The 22,354-nt window shown below is 40.3% G+C and overlaps 3 protein-coding genes across 5 annotated transcripts; all 3 read right to left on the bottom strand.

Moving 5' to 3' along the window:
- Positions 1-1,576: 1,576 nt before the first annotated feature.
- Positions 1,577-2,792, bottom strand: LOC114493019 (platelet factor 4-like). Of its 2 annotated transcripts, none has more exons than XM_036021991.1 (3): positions 2,496-2,792; positions 2,059-2,188; positions 1,577-1,929 (listed from the first exon to the last, which is right to left on the bottom strand). In XM_036021991.1, the coding sequence occupies exons 1-3, from the start codon at positions 2,695-2,697 to the stop codon at positions 1,827-1,829; spliced, it is 435 nt and encodes a 144-aa protein (XP_035877884.1). In that variant the 5' UTR covers positions 2,698-2,792; the 3' UTR covers positions 1,577-1,826. The 2 variants fall into 2 exon arrangements, with proteins under 2 accessions (XP_035877884.1, XP_028363499.2); XM_028507698.2 differs by having other exon boundaries at positions 2,059-2,185; positions 2,496-2,772.
- Positions 2,793-6,157: 3,365 nt separating this feature from the next.
- Positions 6,158-7,553, bottom strand: LOC114493018 (pro-platelet basic protein). 2 transcript variants are annotated; one of them, XM_036022002.1, is made up of 3 exons: positions 7,290-7,553; positions 6,829-6,976; positions 6,158-6,709 (listed from the first exon to the last, which is right to left on the bottom strand). In XM_036022002.1, the coding sequence occupies exons 1-3, from the start codon at positions 7,408-7,410 to the stop codon at positions 6,607-6,609; spliced, it is 372 nt and encodes a 123-aa protein (XP_035877895.1). In that variant the 5' UTR covers positions 7,411-7,553; the 3' UTR covers positions 6,158-6,606. The 2 variants fall into 2 exon arrangements, with proteins under 2 accessions (XP_035877895.1, XP_035877903.1); XM_036022010.1 differs by having other exon boundaries at positions 6,829-6,964.
- An 11,325-nt stretch (positions 7,554-18,878) lies between these two features.
- CXCL6 (C-X-C motif chemokine ligand 6) lies at positions 18,879-21,081 on the bottom strand. Its single transcript, XM_028506205.2, has 4 exons — positions 20,834-21,081; positions 20,543-20,675; positions 20,361-20,444; positions 18,879-20,004 (listed from the first exon to the last, which is right to left on the bottom strand). The coding sequence occupies exons 1-4, from the start codon at positions 20,943-20,945 to the stop codon at positions 19,986-19,988; spliced, it is 348 nt and encodes a 115-aa protein (XP_028362006.1). The 5' UTR covers positions 20,946-21,081; the 3' UTR covers positions 18,879-19,985.
- Positions 21,082-22,354: the final 1,273 nt, after the last annotated feature.

The raw sequence follows: 22,354 nt of genomic DNA, 5'->3' as shown, positions 1-22,354 counted from the left end.
CATTACCACATTCGGTTGACATGGCATTAGCTCATGAGTGAGGGTCTGCAGCTTTCTCCTGCCTCAACTAGATTCTGCCTTTCTGCTGGATAATGACCCCTCCCCCTGAGCTTTCCACACTGTAATCCCTGGAACCTGTGAAAATTTTGCCTTGTATGGCAAAAAAAAAGACTTCTCATGTGTGTTAAGAGTCATAGGATGGGAACATTATCCTGGACCATGCCAGCGGGCCCAACATAATCACCAGAGTGCTTTTAAGAAGCAGGCAGGGTATAAAAATAAATGACAACAGGTTGGAAAGACAGAGGAAGGGGCCTGTGCTGCAATTGATCAAGGCTGGGCAGATCCATTCTTGCCTCCGGTAGACAGAAGAAAATGCGTGGAGCTGCGGTGATGCTTGACATGCCTTTATTTACCAGTGGGAAACCACTCAGGCCACAAGCTGCGTGCCTCTCTAGTGGGAACCCCTACCTGTGTAAGTACCAGAGGGGAACAAAGCCAGAACACTGCCAAAACCTAACCTAACATAACATAATATAACATGTTCTGTGCATGTGAGCTCATTTTGTGTTATGGGAACAGTTTATCAGACCCAGTCTCAAGGCCATGAGAACACTGGCTATCAGGCCCCTCCAAGGCTATGCGAATACTGCTCCTCTTAGTTACCCAGATACCTGGGTGAGGAAGCCAGACTGCCTCCACTTACCCTACAGGGCCACAAGCTGAGGACTGTAGGTCACCTCTAGAAGCTGAAAAGATAAGGAAACAGATTTTCCTCTAGAGCTTCCAGAAGGAATGCAGCTCTGAGGACACTGAGTTTAGCTCACATGACCAAATTTGGACTCGTGACTTCCACAACTGTAAGATAATAAATCTTTGTTGTTTAAGCTGTTGAGTTTGTGGTAATTGATTACAGAAGCAATAGAAAACTAACACAGCTGTCTTGCAACACCATCCTTTCTCTTCAAAGTACAGTAGTATCTTCCCAAAGCATGAATGAAAACACAACCTTACGTCTCTCCAGGTTATCACAGCTGTTTGACATATAATCTCAATATTTCCAGTGTTGAGGGATTCATAGAAATGAAAATAAGGTTTCACTGAACCTGAGAATACTGAGGAAAAAAGCTATGCAAAGCATTTGCATGCCTAGAGCAATGCTCATGGTATACAATTGGAATATAATCAATTCTCTAGGTTTGTCAAATGCAGGCAGTAATGTGGACATGAGAACTGTTCTTAATATTTCATTTTTGTGAAATGTCAACATTGTCAAAGGATCACTAAACACTAAAATACTGTAAAATATTCTCTGGAAAATATCGATATATTTCCATTAAGTAGTAGAGATTCTGGTTTTACTTTTATTAATTGTCTAATGCTGGGTAGGGTTATAGTATAAAACTTAAGGAGATAAAAGCAGAGTGTGATTTATTTAATTTTTTTACAAAGCAGCCCAGTAAAGCTTAAGTGCTATTAATATTTATTGATATAACTAATTATAGCATTAACATGTAAATAAGCATCTCATAAGTAATGTAATCACATAAATATGCAAATATCTCTGAGTCAACACACAACACCAAGCAAAACCAGTGTTTATTAAACCAAGTCTTCCTAAATATTTTTGCTTAAAATTCTGGAGAATTTTTTCTTATGTAATACTATGATACTTAGCTCAATTAGGAAATATTTTGACTCTACCATAATGCAGTTGATTTTCTTTATTTAGAATTTGAAGGATAGTAAAACGTCAGATTTTTTCCACAGATAAATTGAAAATGGAGGGGAGGAAGCAAAATGCACTATACGGTAAATGTGCAGGTTCAGTCTGCTAGTGGTTTACTTCCAGCAAGTTTCTGGATTATTCTCCTGTATATGGGGGCATGAGGGTCCAGGCAAATTTTCTTCCCTTTCTTCAGCGTGGCTCTGCCAGGGAAAGGAGAAGAAGACAGCCCCTCAGTTGCTGGGTTTGAACATAGGATTTGGCTCTGGGTAGAGAGGCAAAAGGCCAAGGTGGAGGCAGAGGGTGGGCATAGGAGTAAGTTCAGGACTCACATCATTTGGGAGGTGGGGCAGTGGGGTCCAGCTCGGATCACCTCCAGGCTGATGATGTGCTTGGGATGGACTCGCGAGGTGGTGTTCACACACATGCACTGCAGGTCCCCCTCTCCTTCTTCAGGTTCTGCAGAGGAAGTGGGCAGTGGGGGAGGGGAGCCATGGGAGTCAGAGGAGTGGTGACTCCTAGAATGGCTCCCTAGGGATCTCACCGGGTTCGGCCTTCATTTCCTTGTCCACAAACCTCAGAAAGAAGTATTGTCTAGGTGGTGAAGTGCTCGGAACAGCGCTTGGCACAGTGCCCGCACACACCCAACTGTGCTCAGTGAAGCAGAATGGATATCAAGGGTGTTTACAGACTCTCCCACAGCCCCGGGAGTTCCCGGCCTCTCTCCCCAACGCCACCCCAGCCCTCCATATCTTGCTTCTGTTCTCACCGCTTGTTCTGGCAACCACAGCTGGAAGGAGCAGCAGTCCTAGAAGCAGCAGCCCGGGGATGGGGAAGGCACAGGAACCCATTCTGAGGCTCATGTTGCCGAGGTGCCAACCGGAGACCAGAGTTCGAGGGCAGTCCGAGCCGGCGTTGTGCAGAGCAGTGCTCCTGAGACTCTCCAGGCCTGTTTTATCCCTAGTGTCCATCCAGTCCGGAAGCCTGGGTGGAGGCTGAGGAGCTGCCGTGCATTAGCCCACAAGAGTTGGGCTCTGGCCAGCCAAGATTAGGGGAACAGAAAAAAAAGCCTGGGTCATCTGTCTTGGCTGCAAGCCGGTAGCAGGATCCACACCCCAACCCGTTTTCATATACATGCACATTTGTGGAATTAGAAACAGGACTTGAACCTTATAAAAGACATGTTCTTTGTTATGTGTAACAGTAGACTTCACTGGAGCCACCCCGTTGCAATGTACACAGCATGTACCTTCAGGACAGACAGTTTCTGTGCCCTCCCCATCTTCCAGTCAGTAGCCTTAAAAAGAACTGCTCATCTGCTCCTCCCTCCCCATCTTGTTGATTACCACTAGGTTGAGTTTAGTGTCTCTCTGTGTTAAAGGTGTATAGTTTGTCTTTTTTTTCTGCTACCAAAAGGTTGAATTCGGTCTCTAGGTAACGACTCAGTTCTGAATTTCACCTGATTGTGAAAGGGTTCCTCTGTTTCTTGCAAGGGATCCACCAGCTCTACCAGCCCATCATCCAATATACTCTAGGAAGCAAGGTCTATCATCCTCATCGATCCTCTTAGTCTGAGAAAAAAACTGTGAAAAGTAGCATTTGAATGCACTCTTTTTGTAAAATGTGGTGCCGGAAGTTTCTTCAATCTGCTCAGCCAAGAAGAGTGGTCAAGAAGGAGAATTTCCAGGGCACATCTTCTAGCGCCTGCTGGGGCCTGGGCCAGTCCCAGGGATAGCGTGAGCTGGGCTGCATTGTTAGTAGGGCCAGTGGAGCTCTCAGGACACTGAGCATCTGGGAGTAGTGTGGGAGAGAGAGGGTGGAGAATATACATCAGAATCCTGCACATAGGAAAGGTCCAGAGATCATTATGGACCACCTTCCCCTCCCTGAAAAAGAATGGCTTTGGTTCTTGATCAGGGCAAAGTACACCCTCATCTCATAGCCAGAGGCTCTCTGCTACACTAATTAACAGTGGTGCAGGCCACCAGGAGCCCGCCGCATGGAGCCAGCTGCCTCTCAGTGCTCAGCAGGAACAGACTTCTGCAGGAACATGCAATTTAATTCCTGGACCTGCAATGTTCTTTCTCTTATTCTCACACCATCTGCCCTTTCGGCTGGCTAAGTCTTACTCATATTGTGGTGTCAGCTTAAATATGACTTCCTCAGACGGCCTTCCCTGACAGCTGAAGCTAATTGTGTCCCTGTGGTTGTGCATTATGGCACCCTCTCTTTTTCTTATTTCTCACACATCATGAGAATGCACACACATATATTATGTGCAGATATGTGTATGTGTGTGTGTGTGTGTGTGTATGCTGTATGAGGTGAGAAATCATAATGTTTATCACTGTCAGACTGGTGTACTACAGGGACTCTATAAAGTTACCACAGTTAGTGAAGATAATAAATGTAGAAACTAATGACGATGAGGCTTTGACTTGTTCATGTGTCTGTTTCCTCGTGCATTTGGAGCATAGCCCTATATTAGTAAGTGTTGCATGCAGTTGTGCTTATGTGACAAATACTCTGCCTCTCCCACCAGACAGTGATCCCTTTCAAGGGCAATTCTCTGTGACTTACATGATTTTGAATATCCAGCATTCAACACAATGGCTGGTACAGAATATGTTCATGAGACTGAAACTCTGAAGTCAGGTTAGTGGCAAAGCGAATGAATAGGAAGAGTGGTTTTGGAGAAGGATGGGCAACATAATGGATTTGTACAACCTTACCCTCCAATTTCAATATTGGAAGTGTTAAAGAACCCAGGAAGTAGTAAGTGTCAAATCACTTTTTTTCTGCATCTAAATAGAGCAATTCTATATGTGTACACAAAAATCAAAGACATCTATATCTCAGGAGGTGCCAGCAGAGCACAAACACTATGGTGTGTCTCAGGAGCTGCTCCTGTTGGATTTCAGCAACAGGCGACTGGAGAAGTGAAAGAGATGCTGAGCTATTTTGAATTATTAGAGAAAAACTGACAATGACCACAATCTTCATTTACTGCTTAATCCCAAGTTTATTTATGCATATTTTCAGTTAACTATTACTTAATAAATGCATTTATTTTGTGGACAAAGCATTTTAAGGCATTGACCTTATAATGATGAGAAGATTACAAAAGGAGACCTTAACAAGGCCAAGTTTGTAAAGTAACAATGCTTAATACATGAATGTGTCTGAAATTCCATGTACAAGTTGGGATAGGTGAACTTACTTACTGTCCTATAATTATTGTAGTCTGTGCAGTAGGCTATTTATGTTACAAGCCTTATTTTCTGTGTCAAAAATGTCGTGTGATATATGATATAATCTCTTTATTAGTGAAAGAAGAATCAGAATCAAGGGAAGTGGTGTGGTGTGGTGGTTAAGAGCACAGTTCTAAATCTCTACTCTGTTACCTACTTAGTTATCTGATCTTGGGGAGAATTTCCTAACCTCTTTGAACTTCAGTTTTCTTCTCTGTAATACTGGAGAGTGCTGATTTAACAAATAATCACTAATGTTACTAAGTGGGTAGTTGTGTGACATGCTGTATTTTCACACCTTGAATATGTTAACTTTTACTTGTCACATCAACTCTATGAGATAAGCAATATTATTATCCCATTGTAGAGAGGAAATTTAGGAACAGAGAGGTTAAGCCACTTGCCCAAAGTTGCAGAGCTAGTAAGGGATAGAGCTGAGTCACCCAGATATTCTTTCTCTGGAGGACATTCAATCAGGTCATATCTGTCTTGTAAGAATTATTTCTTACATGTAAAACACTTATTATATCTGGCATATTAAAAGTTGTTCATAAAGTTTAGCTATCATTATAGTACATTAAAAATGGAACAGATTATCAGCTAGTGCCTTTTGTTGGTCATATTGTGAATACAAAAGTGTAAAAAAGAAGAAAAGGATAATTAAGGCTTCCCCTCAACAATTCTGTTAAAATTAATCTGTGATAACAAAGTAATAACAAATTTTGATTTCATGCTAATAGTTCTGTAAGAATAGTGTGGTGCAAATTTAAGGGATTAAGAAATAAATGAAAGTTCTGTTGATTATAAAATAATAATTAGTAGTCTGGTGAAGTTTTAATTATTGCACTTATTTGGAAGGCTGCTTTTAATATTAAAATTTTAACCTTGCAAATACAGAGCAAATCAAATATGTACAAACATGCCAAGGTAAAATATTTTATACCAGGTAGACTCTGTATTATTACTATTCTTGTTGTAAAAAATACTGGAAGTTTTGATAGAGCTTGTTAATTTTTTTTATGTATTTTTCTTTTGCTTACTAGTATTAAATATATTCACTTTCAAGTAAATAACCAGTGTTTAAAAAACTTATATTCTACAACTTTATTAATTTTAGGATTTGAAAGCTAAAACAAACATTAGAAATGTTTTTTTAAAGAATTCTCTTAAACAAGACAACTTAGGACTAAGACAATGAAAAACTCCATTAAGTCCCCAGACATATGAACAACATCTATTGAGCAAGTGCTCTATGCTGGGCTCTATGTGATCCTAATATCATTGATCATTATGAAATCTATCAATCATCATGGGCATATCTAGTTTAACAGTGAAGTAGAGCAAGATAAGTCAATACAAAGCTATTAGGACAGAAGCTTTTAAATAAAGAAATGCAAAGTACAATATGACATTTAACTATGAGTTAGGGAGCATTCCATATATTTTATTTTGAAACCAGGTTTGTTTACTTCCATTCTTCTCTCTGTTATCTATTAGCCAGCCTTCTCAGAATAAAATGTAATTTTTTGAGACAGAATGGAAAGCATTCCAAGTAAATAAAAACTCTAGACAGTTAATGCTTCAAACCCTTACTCTTCCTGGGAGAGAAAAAGGGATGACAGAAAGTGATCAAGCAGCTGACCCACCACCTTCCAAAATTTTCTGGACTATTTTCCTGATTCTGGGAGCTTCTGGATCTAGGCAGATTTTCTTCTCATTCTTCAACATGGCTCTGCAAGGGAAAATAGAATTATTTGAGTATCCTGTCCTTTCAGAGGGGATCCATGGGGCTGAAGGCATAGAGGCAGAGGGCTTCCTTAATGAGTTAATAATACAGAAGCAGGAACTTACATCACTTCAACTCTGTTGCAATGGGGTCCTGACTTGATCACATTCACACTTTGGATGTTACTAGGATGAATGCTAGAGATGGTTTTTACACACCTGCAGCGAAGTTCAATGTACAGCTCCTTATCCACACTCATAACTGGGATAGAAACGGAGGTACTCATTAGTGGTCACGATTACCTTAAGGCTCTTGTCTATTGACTTGATTCCTCAGTCCCCTTCCTAGAGAATGGTAGCTCTCTCACAAGGCCACTGAGAATAAGATCTGAAACCTTCAATAACGTACCCGAGCAGAAAGCCTGGTACATGTTAGCCCCTCCATTTAGAGTTATTAGTATAATTTCCTTCCTCAGTCCAAGGCTCACCTGTTAGTTTCCCACCCCCAGACACAGCTGCAGTGGAAACAGCCACAGCCACAGGGAAAGCAGGAACTCCACTGTCAGCCTTCCCTAAAATTCTCTTACTTTGTCCAATGGTGGAGGGAACCAGCGCAATCAGGAGCAGTGATAGTGGCAGCAACACCTGTAAAACATGAAGTGGGCTGGCATGGGCATAGGAGGAGCTGGTGCTGGGTCTGAAGCCCATGGTGGAGAGAGCTGAGCTGGAGTTGCTCCCAAGTGAAGAGACGTCAGCGTGAGGGTGGATGGCTGCCAAGGAGTCTGCAGCTAAGTAGCTTTTCACGCTCTCCTGATGTCTTTTATACACACTCCCTCAAGGCCAGTAAAGAGAAAAAGGATAGGGACTGGCGGTGTGGGCAGTGGGGGCATGGGAGGAGTGAGATCATGTGGTAATATATGTATAAGGGTGGTTAAGTTGTGCTCAACCCAGATAAATGCCAGGCAAGTCAAAGTTCCTGCTAAATTTCACTTTATGTATTATTTCATAGCACTGTCTCCCCTACACGTATGTAACACTGCACTTATGTGAGAACTAGACAGAAATACATATCTTTTCTTTGTGTAACTATGTAATATGCCCCTCCTTCCCTATAATATAATTTATATGAGGCCTAATAGATAATTTATGAGTACCTGAAAACATAAATATGTGACTGTAAAAAGAGAATTATCTTCCTTTTCTAGTTGCCTGGGAAAGTAGATGCTCTTCTCCTGGTTGTTGATAAATGTTGGGATTTGTTTGCAGTATGTGGATAACATAAATGAATTACCAACAAAACCTCACTTTGCATATTAGTTTATGGGGACTTTTCTGTCTTCAAAATATATTGTTTTTTATCATTTTATTTAGAAAGTAGAAGTAAACTCATCCTCCTTTGTGCTATAAAATAAACTACTTGTTTCTGCCATTTGAATAGACCCAAAGCAAGAGCCAGCATGGTTATTTTTCCCTTTCTTTTTGGTCTAACAGAGAAATACATAATTTATTGTAAAAGACTCATACACTGCATGTGGGATAAAGCATGCAAGTTTCTCTTTACTATTACTCCACATTCCCACTCTATAGTGGTAACAACTGATAATAACTTGGCTTTAGTGTTCTATTCTGTCTGTATTTACATATACACATATGCATATATGTAGACACACAGAACACACAGGGATATACATATGTACATAGAGATAGACATAGAACTTTTTATATAAATGGAGTCATTATACAGCTTTTGTCTTTCAAAAGTATGTCTTCACCATCCTTGCATGCCACCTCAGTGTACTTATGTCCCATTTTCTTTAATGGCTGTATGACATTCTATGGCATTAACAGTTGTCCAACCTATATCTTATTGGTGATTTTAAGGGTGTTTCTAGTTTTGTGCTATATAAGTTGCAATAAGATCTTTATTTTTCAATTCTCAGACCCTAATTAAGGATTTTGATCTCAACCTCCACTTGATATAAACCCTCACCAAGACACAGAGGTGGACTTACACATCCAGGCTGGCTTGTATATGTTATTGTCTGCACCTCTGTCCCATCTGTAGACTTGCTTTCTCAACTGGACAGTATGCTTTTGAAGGCAGAGTCATGGCCAAGGTTTATTTGAACACCTCGTGAATCCTATGGCACATGGGGTCCTAAACAGTGCTAGTGAATACATTAATGAATATCTATCACATGAAGGAAAGTTTCTCTTTGCTTTCTAATCAGCTACAGTTCTCAAACCAAACTCCAAATGGCCAAAAGTACTTGTGGTATGAAAAAGGCCATTTGGAAGGCTGGGCATAATTGATAAGGTCCTGGGCAAGAGTTGTCTTCCTTTTATAGCTGTATATAAATCTTATACCATGTTTAAACTTCCCATTTTCTTTTTGTTTAATTTTTATAGCTTTAAAATTCTAGAAGAAGCTTTTAAAATATTAAATGTACAAAATTACTTTCTATCAAAAGAGTGATTACAGTAATTAATTTTTCCAAGTTTTTTTTTTGTAAAGTTTTAAACCAATTTTCCTTGTTTATCAGTTATTGGCTACACCTACTTAATTCTTAATTCCTGTTTTTTAGTCTAATCCTTATTTTTCTCCATCTCATTTGCTTTCTTTTTATAACTTATGTCTTTCAGTAGAACATTTTAAGTTAATGATTTTCTCCCTCTCCCAAACCATAAATTCATAGTTTAAGAGAAGGCTTATGGAAAAGCATAAGCTGGAAATTGGTAGCCTTCAAAGGGCTGAGATGTGGAGTGAACTATGGAGAGACTCTTAATAGAAAAGAAAGCACAGAAAGCAAACATCTTTTGAGGCTTCCTGAGTGATGACCTTATAGCTTTTTGCCATCATTAAAAATCAGATATATTTTTTCAAACAGAAGCTCAAAACTGTATCCAGTGGAATATATAATGATTTTTTACATTATTCATAGTATCTTTCCTTTTCTGTCCATCGCAGCCCCCAGGGTGGACAATATTTACTGGTTTCACTGGACTCAAACACAGTTCAGTTTCTTTCCTTGGTTCACTTAGTAAGATTACTGAGAAGTTCCTACTCCTTTTGGAGAAACAATATTGAAAGTGATGCTGTTTGAGTTACTTGGTACCAGGAAAGAGGAATGCATGTAGCACAGGATCATCAAGTCATTGTCTTAATCAACCACTGTATTTTGTCACAAAAGACACATTGTCAACAAGGTTCGTGAGGAAGTATTAACACATTTCTTGAGTCACTAAAATTTCACAAGCTTACTAGTCAGCATTTTAGGTAAATAAACTTTGCTAGTTTTTTGTTTGTTTGTTTAATAAAGTTTGATTAAGTATTTACTGTGTTCTTGGCATTTTACAAAATTCTCTTCACTGTGTGACTTAGTCATTAACAATGTCTATTTAAAAGATGAGACCCCAAATATTTGTGCAAAGTAGTGGTATATAAATACTAATCTACTATTACTACTACTGCTGCTGGTAACTGCTATTATTGTCATTTGCATAATTCTCTTTGATGTCCTTGAAAAGAAACACAACACAGGCACTGATAAACTGACTGTACAGAAAAGGGTAACAAAATTTTAAAATTATTATTCAATCAAAAGAAGTTAGCTTTTAAAATTATAATCAAAATAAATTCCAGAAAATTGGTGTCAGAAGATCTTGGGCTTAAAAATAACTTGACAGCCTTTTTATAAATCTTACATTGTCACCCTGGTGGGGTTATTTTTTTTCTGTTGGTGGTAAGTTATTTTATCTCTTTTTCCTTTAAGCCATTGTATAAATAGCAGAGTCATTCAGGAAACTCGCAAGGTTTCTAAAATTCAAAACAGAATTTATCTTAGCTATTTTAAGAGAAAATATCTAGAGACATTGGAGGACCATCACCCATTAAAATTAATGGACAAAAGTAGGATTACAGCTGTTTGTACAGAAAATAATACAGTAATTAAGAAATAATAATACAAGAATAAACTGTTTCGTGTACTCACAACTATAAACCTACTTTTGCCCACACCTGTAAATTACCTCTGCCTGACATAGAATGTTTTAAACTGATATCTCCCAAATATGAAGAAAATAAGCTATCCTCTGCAAATTTGTCATAAAAGCAATTGGTACAGAAGGTCCCAGAGATCATAAAAATTTGGGTTGCTTTCTTAAAGGACTTGAATCAATAGATACTAGCCAACAAAAGATTCCTTATCAGTGCTGAAATCAAAATTTTTTGTAACTATGAGTTGACCAGAATGATCCAGGCCTCACCTGCTCTGGGACTCATTCAAATGAGATGGTACTCTGTGTGTGGAGGTAAAGCATGGGGTGGGGATGGTGTGAGAGTGAGGAGGGTGAAGGAGTGGAGGGGAAAAATCTTCCTGGGTGCCATGTATTACATAGGATCACAGCAATCTTTTGCAGACCTCCAAATTTTTATTCTAATTTTATATAGATTAATATTATTTGTTGAAAATCAGCTACAGGATGCTCTTCTTTTGATCCTTTTTGCTGTGTAGCAAGCCATCCCCAAACTTGGTGGCCTACAACATCAGTTTATCACTTCTGGTGGTTCTGGATGATAATGGGAGGCTCTTCTGCTGTCCTCTTGCCTGTGCTCACTGAAGTGGGGTAGTCAGAGAGCAACTGCAATGGCTCAAAAGTCCAAAATGGCCCCACTCTCACAGGAGGTGGTTGGTCAATGCTGGGTAATAGCTAAGATTTCTGTTAGGACATATTGGTCCTTCTGCTCCTCCCCCCTTTAGTTAGCATAATTTTACTTCTCAGGTATGAATAATGAATAAGAAGAAGGAAGAAAAAATGGAAGGAGGGGGAGAGAAAGGAATGGAGGAAGGGGAAAGGAGAGTAGATAACAGATAAGAAGAAGAAAAAAGTCAGAGACTTCTGGCCAAGATGGAGGCATAGGCAGATATACTTTGCCTCCTCACACAGCCTAAAGAAGGTCAACAACAAATTTAAAAACAAAAACCAATGAGATCTACCAGAAAATTGAACTGTATGGAAGTTCAACAAACAAGTAGTTAAAAAAGAAACATTCATCTAGACCAGTAGGAGGGGTGCAGAAAGGCAGTCAGGGTGGGGAGGACTGGTAGCAAGGTAGCAGCTGGAAGACTGAGCAGGTAACGTGGCAGCTGGTGGTCCCACACTGAGTGTGGGAAAACCAGGAGAAACAACTGGGGAGTGAGATAGATGGCACAACCCAGGGTTCCAGCACAGGAAAAGAAAGCCTCACAACCTCTGGTTGTAAAACCTGTGGGGGTTGTGGCAGTGAGAGAGACTCCCAGCCTCACAGGAGAGCTCTTTGGAGACACCCACAGGGTCCTGAAATGTACACAAACCCATCCACCTGGGAATCAGCACCACAGGGAACAAATTTGCTTGTGGATACCTGGGGAAGTGACTGAAAGTCAGCAGAGAGCCGACCAAGTGGCATTTTTCCCTCTCTGATTTCTTCTGCACATACAGCACCACAAGCCAGCAATGTGAGTTACCCCAAGCTGGTGAACACCTAAGTCTCCACCCCTTACTATGTAACAGGTACTGCTAAACAAAGAAATATGGCCCAGATGAAAGAACAGATTAAAACTCCACAAATAGAACTAAGCAATGAAGGGATAGGCAACCTATCAGATGCAGAGTTTCAAACACTGGTAGTCAGGATGCTCACAGAAATGGTTGAGTATGGTTGCAAAATACAGGAAAAAGTGAAGGCTATGCAAAGTGAAATAAAGAAAAATATACAGGGAACGAACAGTGAAGGGAAGGAAACCAGGACTCAAATCAGTGATTTGGAGCAGAAGGAAGAAATAAACATTTAACCAGAACAGAATGAAGAAACAAGAATTCAAAAAAATGAGAAGTTTAGGAACTTCCAGGACAACTTTAAACATTCCAACATCTGAATCATAGGGATGCCAGAAGTAGAAGAACAAGAGCAAGAAATTGAAAACTTATTTGAAAAAATAATGAAGTAGAATTCTCCCAATCTGGCAAAGGAAATAGACTTTCAGGAAGTCCAGGAAGCTCAGAGAGTCCCAAAAAAGTTGGACCCAAAGAAACACACACCAAGGCACATCATAATTACATTAAAGATTAAAGATAAGAAGAGAACGTTAAACGCAGGAAGAGAAAGGGAGACAGTTACCTACAAAGGAGTTCCCATGGGACTGTCGTCTGATGTCTCAAAAGAAATCTTACAGGCAAGAAGGGTCTGGAAAGAAGTATTCAAAGTCATGAAAAGTAAGGACCTACATCCAAGATTACTCTATCCAGCAAAGCTATCATTTAGAATGGAAGGGTAGATAAAGTGCTTCCCAGGAAAGGGCAAGTTCAAGGAATTCATCGTCACCAAGCACTTATCATATGAGTTAACGACACTTATCAAAGAAAAAGAAGAAGACCAAAAACTATGAACAGTAAAATGACAACAGATTCACAACTCTCAGCAACTGAAACCAAAAACCACAAAACCAAAACCAAACTAAGCAAGCAACTAGAGCAGGAACAGAATCACAGAAATGGAGATCACATGGAGGGTTATCAGTGGGGGGTGGGGTGGGAGGGGAAGAAGCGGAAAAGAAGATAAAAGAGACAAAAAGACCAGATTGCTCCACTCTCCTCCCTTTTCCTTTCTTCCAAGTCTCTTCTCTTCCCTCCCCTCCCCCACCCCTGAAACCATGATGCACCACCTAGGTGCCCTTTAGCATCATGGGTGGCCTTCTTCAGCTGCTGGAATGATGGGCACAGGAAGCCCACAGCTGAGGCCTTCTCCGGGCATAGCTCATGGCCTAAAGGAACTGGCTCAGCCAAAGCTATGCCCTCTCTCCAGGGGTAGCCCACATTAATGGCTGCTCAGTGGAAGGATACAGAGATGCTGCCTTTGCCATGATTCAGAATAACTCAGAAAGGCCACCTCAGCTCCAAGCTTCTCATAGAACTACCTGAATTATTTGTCACACCAGAACCTCTTCCTTTTCCCAGCATTGCTTCCATATTTCCCGAAAGGTGCAGGGTGAGAACTCTTCACTGAGCTTCCTGCATACCAATGTCCTCTCAGCTTCATTCTAAGAACTCCTAAGACTCTCTCTTCCTCTTTCTCTTTTAAAACATCTACTCTCTTTGCATTCAAATTTCCAAAAAAGCTTTGTCAAGGAAAAAAAACTCTTTTGAGTAGATTTGCTTCCAAAAGACCTTAACTTAGGCCAAAAGTGTCTCATCTTTGTAATCTTTATATTATATGAATTCTGCACAGGGTCTAGTGTGTAACAACCTTATCAATAAATGATATCAAACATATTGATATTTGGTGGGTGAATGTATATAAGAAGGAAAATACATTATACATTTTGAAAGTGTTACCATATAATTGATAAAAACATAGAACACGAATGCATTGATTTCACAATCTTCTTTAAAAAGAATGGTGGGAAAAATTCTTAGGAGCACTAAAATTAATCATTCATGCATAGGTGGAAACTATGGATAAATTTGAAAGCAAAACAAAAAAACTATTTTGCTTTCAGTCTTCTGATTTGTCAAGAGGAATTTGAATTAGGAGACTTGGGAAAGGAATTATTTGTCAAGCATGTACTTTGTTCCAGGATAGCTTGCAGTGCCTGAGAGATAGGTGTCACTGTAGTGATTTTACAGACGGAAAAACTGAGGGATGGGGATATTAAAAAAAAAAAGGTTGCCAAAGTCGCATGGCTAAATATATGCAAAATTAGATTTGAAACACAGTTGCTCTGACTTGGTGCTGCACCCCAAAGTATAAAGAAGCATCACCAGACTCTCTTGCTGAAAATGAATCAACTATTTTTCTTTTGACACAACTCTAAGGAAGCTCAGAAACAATCATCAAACTTATTTTGTGTGGCATTGGAAATTCCTCAGTATTTAAGAAACAGAATTCTACACCTTGTCGAAACAAAACTTGACACATAGACCCTGGCTCTTTCTATATTATATTTCAGTCTACATATTTGAAATGTGAACAATCCTTCTCAGAAATATTATAATAGTTTTGCTTACTATAAGCCACCCATGACCATCAACCAAAGTCAAAATCATAGGCACTTTCCTTGTCTCCTTCCATGATTCAGTCAGGGAGGCAAACTGAAATCCCCAGGTGCTCACTCTGTCTGGTAAATTTCTCAATTTGTAACACCCAGGAAGGACTTTTGACGTTCTGTCCAGGATGAGTTACCCACAGCAATTCTTTTCCTTATGCAAGAATTAAAACTACGATAGAAAAACAAAGCCACTAGTCTTATTTGTCATAGATCTTGTTGGACCTTCAGGACTTGAAGGATTATGTGAAGGGGCCACACCCAGAGGCAAGCAGAAAAGTCTGGGAGCATAAAAGACATTCCTTATACGGTGAAATTGTCTGGATTGAGACAGCAACATGGAGTAGGTTTTAGCTGACACATCCAATTCCCAGTGATTTAATACATAAGAGAGTTTTAGGTGGATAGCAGAGTGAAAAGAGTATGTCAGGGTTTGTAAGAGGAAAATATTAAGACATATCCCTAGAAGTCATACATTGAATTAGTTTTTCCCAGATGTATTAGTCCTTGAGTTTGCTAATGACAGGATCCAAAATTGGTGAGTTCAAACCATCGCTGAGGTTTTTGCTCAGGTTATACATCAGTAATGCATTGTGATTCATCTTCTTTATGGAATGACCAATTATGGCCTGAGCATGACAAATAGAATGGCAAGGATATTACAAATAGGTCTTATTCTAGGATTTATGAACAAACTAAACTTATAAATCTTGCTTTTAGGAAAAAGAAAGATCTTGAATAATGATACAGAAAAGTATAGCAGTAATTTTTAGTACTTTACAAACCGTATGTTTCACCTGCCCACAGGGTACTTAATATGCTTTCATTTATTATTATCAGGCACTTAGTCAATGAGTGTGTTGGGGCTGATATGAAAAATCAGGCTTTGATTAAAACGCTGAAATTTATCATTTAAACATTTATGGTGATTTGGTTTGTTTTTTGTTTGTTTGTTTTTCCCCATGATTATTGTAAAATTCATATGTTCAAACAAATACAAAGGTACTCTTTAAGATAACAAAAAGAGACCTCAGAAGTTTAACATATATTTTAAATTTTAAGGTATTTTATACTTTCTGTACTGCTGGAAAATTGTCAGGAAACCCATGTTTTGAATCTACTCTGTGTTTTTCATATCTTTGTATCTATCTCTGTTTCTCTTTCTGTGTATTACATATATACTAATAAGTAATAAAAAAACATATATTAATCTTATTGATATGCCATGTATAAGGAAATGAAAAGATGTAGAATAACAGGTTACATATAGGTATGTTAATAACATATTAACATATATTGATATGCACAAATACATGCCAATATAAATATATACAAAGAGGATACCCCTAAAACCTAGAATTATCTTCTGGAGGGCAGGCTTCTTGTAGTACAGGCTTCCCCCCACTAGGTGAGTGTTCTAGGAACCCACCTGTATCCGTGTACCAGCTGGCATTGTTGTCAGAGGCTGCGTTCTGCTTCAGGGAAATTTTTTTGAAGACTCCTTCAACGCATTAGCCCATTTCATGATGGATGATTTACTAGTGCACCTGCCCACACTGCAATGAGTGTTCAGCAGTTTTTGACCAAAACCAGCATGACCCCAATGCCCAGCCCTCCCCATTCACCTAATAGGCTCCCTAAACAAGCCCTGAACACTTGTTTTTGTTTCCTTGGACGAAAAAAGCCCTCAAAGGGAAACATTTTGCCAATGTGGAAGAGGTGAAACAAAAATCAGCAGATGCACTAAAACATATTAAAATTAATGAGTTCAAAAAGCGTTTGAGCAGTGGAAGAAGAACATCTCAACAGGTGTATTGCATGAAATGGAGAGTACTTTGAAGGTGAATAAAAATTAAACATGTAAGAATGAATACACTGTTGGGGACCATCCTGCCTGGTCTCAGGAAGCTGTAACCCCCTGTGACTTAGGCTGAGTGAGAGACCTCTGGACCAGGAACCACTAAGGAGACAAAACTTATTTCCCTGGCAAGAACACTGCTTATTTTGTGCCTGACCTCCTAAGCTTGATCAGTTAGCCAATGACGGGTAAGATTTCCCACAGAGGGAATGGCCTAAGACAGGCATGAGCACGTAGAGGCCTCTGGGAAGAGATTCGGGGCTGTGGAAATGAAAGGGTGATGGACATCAACCCCTGCCCCCTCGGCTTTGTCAAAGCCTGAGTCCTTGTTCTTAGAAGTGAGTAATCCAAGTCTCCTGGCTGCCTTTGTCTTCTCTGTTAACTCAGGCCTGTGGAAATAGCAGGGGCGGTGCAGCCTAGATCAGAAACGGCGGACCCCCAGGGTAATCAGGCCTGGGACATAGAATATGCAAGATCCTGTGAGATCTGTTTGCTGGAGGATGTTATTAGATTAGAATTTGAAGGCACAGACAGGAAACCAAAACTGCCCTTTGAGCCCTGTTACTCCTTTCAAATGTTAAAACTCCAATCTCTGCCCAGAATCACAGTGGGGGTTCTGTCTGCACCTTTGTAAGTCACCTATTTCTTTTGATCTTTTCTGCCAGACTGTGAATCCACAACTAGGTCTGTATTCTCAATAAAAATCTGCTTGGGAATGGATACAGGGCGCTCTCCACTAGACAGAGTGGCCATTCTGTCCCTATTTCCCCACAGGACTGGTTATCTCTGTGTATGTTTTTCTCGTGTTTCGACGAGCATCTGCAGCAGAGATGGATACTGCTGGCCAGTATCCTACACAATACACCATTTTTATAAGTAAATTCTGGGGTTTTTTGGTTCCTCCCTCATGTACTATATTAATTCATTTGGGGTATGTGTGTGTGTGTGTGTGTGTATGCATACTAATTGGATCAGTCTTTTTCTTTTTTGTTTTCTTAATTCTACTAAGAATGAACTAGAGAAACAGTGGAACTTGTTTAGCCTAGCTCATGCATCTGTTAGAGCACTTACTATGTGCTGGGTAGCACTGTCCTAGGAACTGAGTTGAATATCATAAACTTTGTCTTTGACCTGATGGAGCTTACAATGAGGTTAGAATAAACATTAAATAAGTGATCACATATATACTTGTATAGTCTCTAGAGACTTTATAGTTATGTTGGTGACAGAATGTTATTAAATAAAAGAACAAAGCTTTATGAGTGAATATACAAAGGGCTTCAGTGTGATGAGGGAAAGAGTCAGAGAAAACTTAAAGGACAGGTAAACTGACCTCAAAGGAAGAGTGGGAGTCAGCCAGGTGAATGGGGCATAAGTGTGATAAGTTGGGGGTGGGGCAGGGCTGTGAAAGCCATAGGTCTTGTTGGATTACTTGTAAACAAGGAGAAAAGTGGGTAAAGAAATTGAATTTTGTACTTACCATCAGCAAGGCTATTGATTTTAGGACACTGACAACCTGAGGCTTAGGATAATTTATTAATTTATTAAGCCAGTCTGTATCAGGTGTGGGAGATTCAGAGGGAAATGAAATATGGTTGATATTCTGGGAAAGCTCTTAGGAAAGGAAGGAAGGGAAACCAATAAACAAGTAAAAGCAATGCAATATTTGCTGTTCAAATAAATTCAAATGTCTGGAAGATGTTAAGGGAACATCGAAATAGAAAACTTGAATTCTGCTGGGAGTGTCAAGGAAAACATTGTGGAAGATGTACTGTTTGAGCTGAGTGCAGAAGGATGAATACGCTTCCTCCTAGAGGCAGAAGAGTAAAGCCACTTCCAGGTAGAGGCCCTACCAAACTAGGAAACGCAAAGGCATAGACTCAGGAAAGAACTAAACCCCTGACTGCAAAGATGGGAAGGAAAAGTAATGCTGAAGGAGGAGCCAGGAGTTGGATGAAATTGAATATAATTTGCCATGCTTTGCAACTTATATTTCACGTCTAGGAACTAGGAAGCCAGCTGAGGATCTAAGTTAAGGGAGTCTTACCTATTTGTGTTTTCTAAAGAACACAGCTGGTGCATGAAGGGGTAACTGGAAAGGCTGAGCTAATGCAATTGCATTACTTCTCTGATGCCAGAGAGGAGCCAAAGAAGAGCATAGTTAATTTTCAGAATAAGGTTGAATTAAAGAAAAATACAATTTTTACAATATAAGAAGGAAGAAACAGCATGAGTAAATTTTTAAAATCTTTTATTTTTTCCAAAGAATGAAAGAAGTACTATAAACCAATGGGACACAATTTTAACATAGTAAATGTGATGAATCTGTAACTCTTTATAACAAAATGGTCAAAAGATACAACATAAGCATCTGCAAATCTTAGCAGTGTTGTGTATTTTTTTGAAAACTAGGTGATGAGTTTACATTCAGATAGTCAAATATATTTTCAAGACCTTCAGAGTACAGATCATGCTAAGTTTGCTTTATTCTTAAAAAAAACTAAAAGAATGTATTTCTATAAAAACTAGCCATAATTAATTTACCTATTTCCTATCTTCTTCATCCAAAGCAGATATTTTGGGACTAAAACTATAGCACTTCTAATAAAATAGTTAATAAATACAATATAAAAACCAAAGTTTAATGAGTAAGTCATGACATTATGCCATACTAAGAAGACATCAAATGTCTAAAGTTATAGGAAAGAATATATTACTCCCAATTACGCAAGTCAAATATTTAGACATTCTAAATAAGGGAATATATTCTGCACTGATAACTGTGTCATGTGCCTAGCATTCTAACATAATGTAACTTAAGTAGGATCCCAGGGTAAAGAGTAGGGAAATTCTCTAATATATTCCTTAAGAAACAATGCTAAAATAGTTACAATTTCATAAGAAGAGTTGGGTAATGGTTTAACTTCATATATAGCAGTCTAAAGAAATACCATTCACATATTAAATCCACAGCTTTTTCAGTAACATTCTAGGGAACATAGTCTAGAAATAAACTAATTGCCTTGAAAGAGTAACAAACCATGATTCTTGACTCACTATTAAATCAATTGCCAATGATTTCAATAGCATAGCAGATAAAGTAACAGCAAACACAGAGTAGTAAATACTATGTAAAATACTTCATAAGATGAACAGAAAGCTGCAGACACAAACATAGGTCCCTTTTCCCAACCTTCCCTCAAAGTGAGGAATTCATGGTGAAACCTAACTCAATGCAGGAGATTAGGTCTTTGTTATTTTTGTCTTCTTTCTGTCCAGAGATCCCCAGAAAACTGCTCTGCTGAAGAGCTGGGCAATTTTTCCAATGCGTGATCCTTCTCTTAGTTTTTCTGCTTTCTACTGTTGAAAAAAAAAATACCAGTTTAACCAAATTTCCAAACTCCTGTATACTCCAACTAGTTTGCAAAACACAGAGCTTAAGATCAATAAAGAGCCAAGGGTGGACTCAAGGAATATACTAACCAAATACATACATCTTAGTCATGAATTCTGCATAATCACTTAGGTAGGCTATTACATGCAAGATTATTGATAAAGATTTTCCCAGGGCATTCGGGAATAACTTTCTCTTTTCTCCTTTTATTTCAAGAATGGGCTGGGAAGTAGTAGCCAAACACATGCAGAGAATACCAACCTTGCAAAGGCTACACTCCAAGACAGATTTTAAAAACCGCAAAGATCAAAGTGCCAGGTACCTGCTCAGAATTTTCTGGATGATTTTCTTGACCAAAGGGGCTTCTGGGTCCAGACAGACTTCTTTCCCATTCTTCAAGGTGGCTCTGCAGGAAAAAAAAGAAAATGAGGGTACGCCCAGGAGCTGCAGGGGCTGAAGTCCCAGGCAATGTCACAGTGGACACCGGGGTGTACGAGGACTTACATCAGTTCCACGTTGGGGCACTGCGGGCCTGCAGGGATCACCTCCAGATTACTGATCATTTTGGGATGAACCGTGGGTGTGATGGATAAACACTGGCAACGCAGCTCTCTCTGGAAGGACGAGGAAGGACCAGCTGGGACAGAAAGAGAGACACTGTTAAAGCGCAGGTTGCTGGGAAGCTTCCCTGCAGTAAGCTTGGCTCCAGACACCTCCCCGAGCCCAGGACTCCGCTGCTGCAGAGGCGGGGCGCACGGCTGTGTCGGGTGCGTCCCGCGGGCTGTGAGCTCTCACCGCTGGCCAGGGGCCTGGGCGGCGTCAGCAGCAGCAGCAGCGCCAGCAGCGCACAAAGAGATCCCGAAGGGCCGGAGATGCGGGTAGCGGGGATGCGGGTAGCGAGACTCATAGCGAGGAAGAGGGCGCAGCGAGAGGGCACGTATTCAAGAAGGAGAAGGCGCGAGGATTTGAAACTCCAGAGCACTGTGGAGTCCCCAAGCCCTCTTCGTCCCTTATATCGACCTTTGCTCCTTCCCCCAGGCAGGAAACTCAAGCTTTAAGATGCTTGGGAAATTCCCTAGACTGAAGGGGCGGGGGTTTGGGGGATGGGGGTGGAGCGGGGGAGAGGTGTTGAAGGAAGGGAGTTAGGCAGCTGGAGCTGGGAAGAAGGGTAGGTGGGAGGAGTTGTCTATACCCTTCCACCGAGCACGAGGTAACCTGGCATCCCGGTGGAGAGAGCTGCTTGCTCCGGCCGGCCGGAGGTAAAGGGCAATCCAGTGGAGATTTGATCCTCTGGGCCAGCCAGGGCTACTGAAGCCCAGCTTCTCCTGGGGAACAGAGCCCTCTAGGAGTTGCCCCTCGTCTCCATCTAACCAGGAAGACTGGAGCCAAAGCAGAAGGAGGTCTGACTTTAGAAACACTGATGGTCATCTTGAACTCGAATACATTATTACTGCTCGGGAAATGTAAGCTGCGACTACAACTGCACTAAAACTGAAAGCCCTACCTCTTCTTCTTACACGTGGGTCGTTCTAGGTTTCACAAATTAGTTTATTATTCTTTGGACTTCAGCCAGCTTTAGAAGCCAAGATAGTATGATGAAAGTGTCTGTTTTCCCACTTTAAGTCAGTAGCACGAAAAGGCTTCAAATTCAAGTCTGCTGACTGGAAATCCTACACTTGTAGTTTAGCAAGTATATTGCTGTGCAAGATGATACCTTGCTTTCTGCAGTTCAACACACTTGAATTGGAAGAGGTATGTTCTTTGGGGATGGGATGGGATGGGTGGGGCGAGTGCAGGTTAAAGCAATGCCGGGGAGACCCAGCCTGCTCTAGCTATGGCTCCTTAGCCAGGTGTGTCATTGACCCAGTTTGGAGAAACCGTGGAAGGCTGATGGGTTTGAGGGGCTCATCAGGAAGTTTGGTCTACAGATTAGAATTAATTTGTCAGCAAGACAGCACCCACTCTGGCTTCACTCAAACAACTTCATGGGAGGGAAGGGTGACTCACACACACAAACTTCTGGAACCATCTGACTTCATGATCAGTGCTGTGACCAAGGCCATTTTAGCAGGTTTGCTCTGGTCTGGAGTGAATTCAGAGCTGCCCCTTGAATTTAAGGGATGAGGTAGCTTCCAGCTTCCTTTCCCTCTCCTTTCTTTCTACAGTTAGAACACCGAAGTTTTAATGACCAGGTCTTTTACATGTCTAAAACCATGGCATGCATATCTATGACACTGAAATAGCATATCGGCTTTCTTTCATGAAAATCTAACAAGACACTCTCCTGGATTATTCTCAAGACCCTTGTCCTCACAG

Source organism: Phyllostomus discolor, chromosome 1 (genome assembly GCF_004126475.2).
Source record: "Phyllostomus discolor isolate MPI-MPIP mPhyDis1 chromosome 1, mPhyDis1.pri.v3, whole genome shotgun sequence".
NCBI lineage: Eukaryota > Metazoa > Chordata > Mammalia > Chiroptera > Phyllostomidae > Phyllostomus > Phyllostomus discolor.
Note: the sequence above shows the minus strand (reverse complement) of the source record. Positions and strands in the feature narration are given on the sequence as shown.

Bases quoted from the DNA above. Each gene is read 5' to 3' on its own strand.
- CXCL6 (XM_028506205.2), bottom strand. From the start codon at position 20,945: ATGAGTCTCGCTACCCGCATCCCCGCTACCCGCATCTCCGGCCCTTCG. The intron at 20,676-20,833 runs GTGAGAGCTCAC...TTTCTGTCCCAG, and splicing joins GCCCAGGCCCCTGGCCAGCG to CTGGTCCTTCCTCGTCCTTC. The intron at 20,445-20,542 runs GTAAGTCCTCGT...TTTTTCCTGCAG, and splicing joins TGCCCCAACGTGGAACTGAT to AGCCACCTTGAAGAATGGGA.
- LOC114493018 (XM_036022002.1), bottom strand. From the start codon at position 7,410: ATGGGCTTCAGACCCAGCACCAGCTCCTCCTATGCCCATGCCAGCCCA. The intron at 6,977-7,289 runs GTAAGAGAATTT...TGAGTACCTCCG, and splicing joins TCCCTCCACCATTGGACAAA to TTTCTATCCCAGTTATGAGT. The intron at 6,710-6,828 runs GTAAGTTCCTGC...TTTCCCTTGCAG, and splicing joins TGCAACAGAGTTGAAGTGAT to AGCCATGTTGAAGAATGAGA.
- LOC114493019 (XM_036021991.1), bottom strand. From the start codon at position 2,697: ATGGACACTAGGGATAAAACAGGCCTGGAGAGTCTCAGGAGCACTGCT. The intron at 2,189-2,495 runs GTGAGAACAGAA...CCACTTCCTCTG, and splicing joins TGTGGTTGCCAGAACAAGCG to CAGAACCTGAAGAAGGAGAG. The intron at 1,930-2,058 runs GTGAGTCCTGAA...TTTCCCTGGCAG, and splicing joins TGCCCCACCTCCCAAATGAT to AGCCACGCTGAAGAAAGGGA.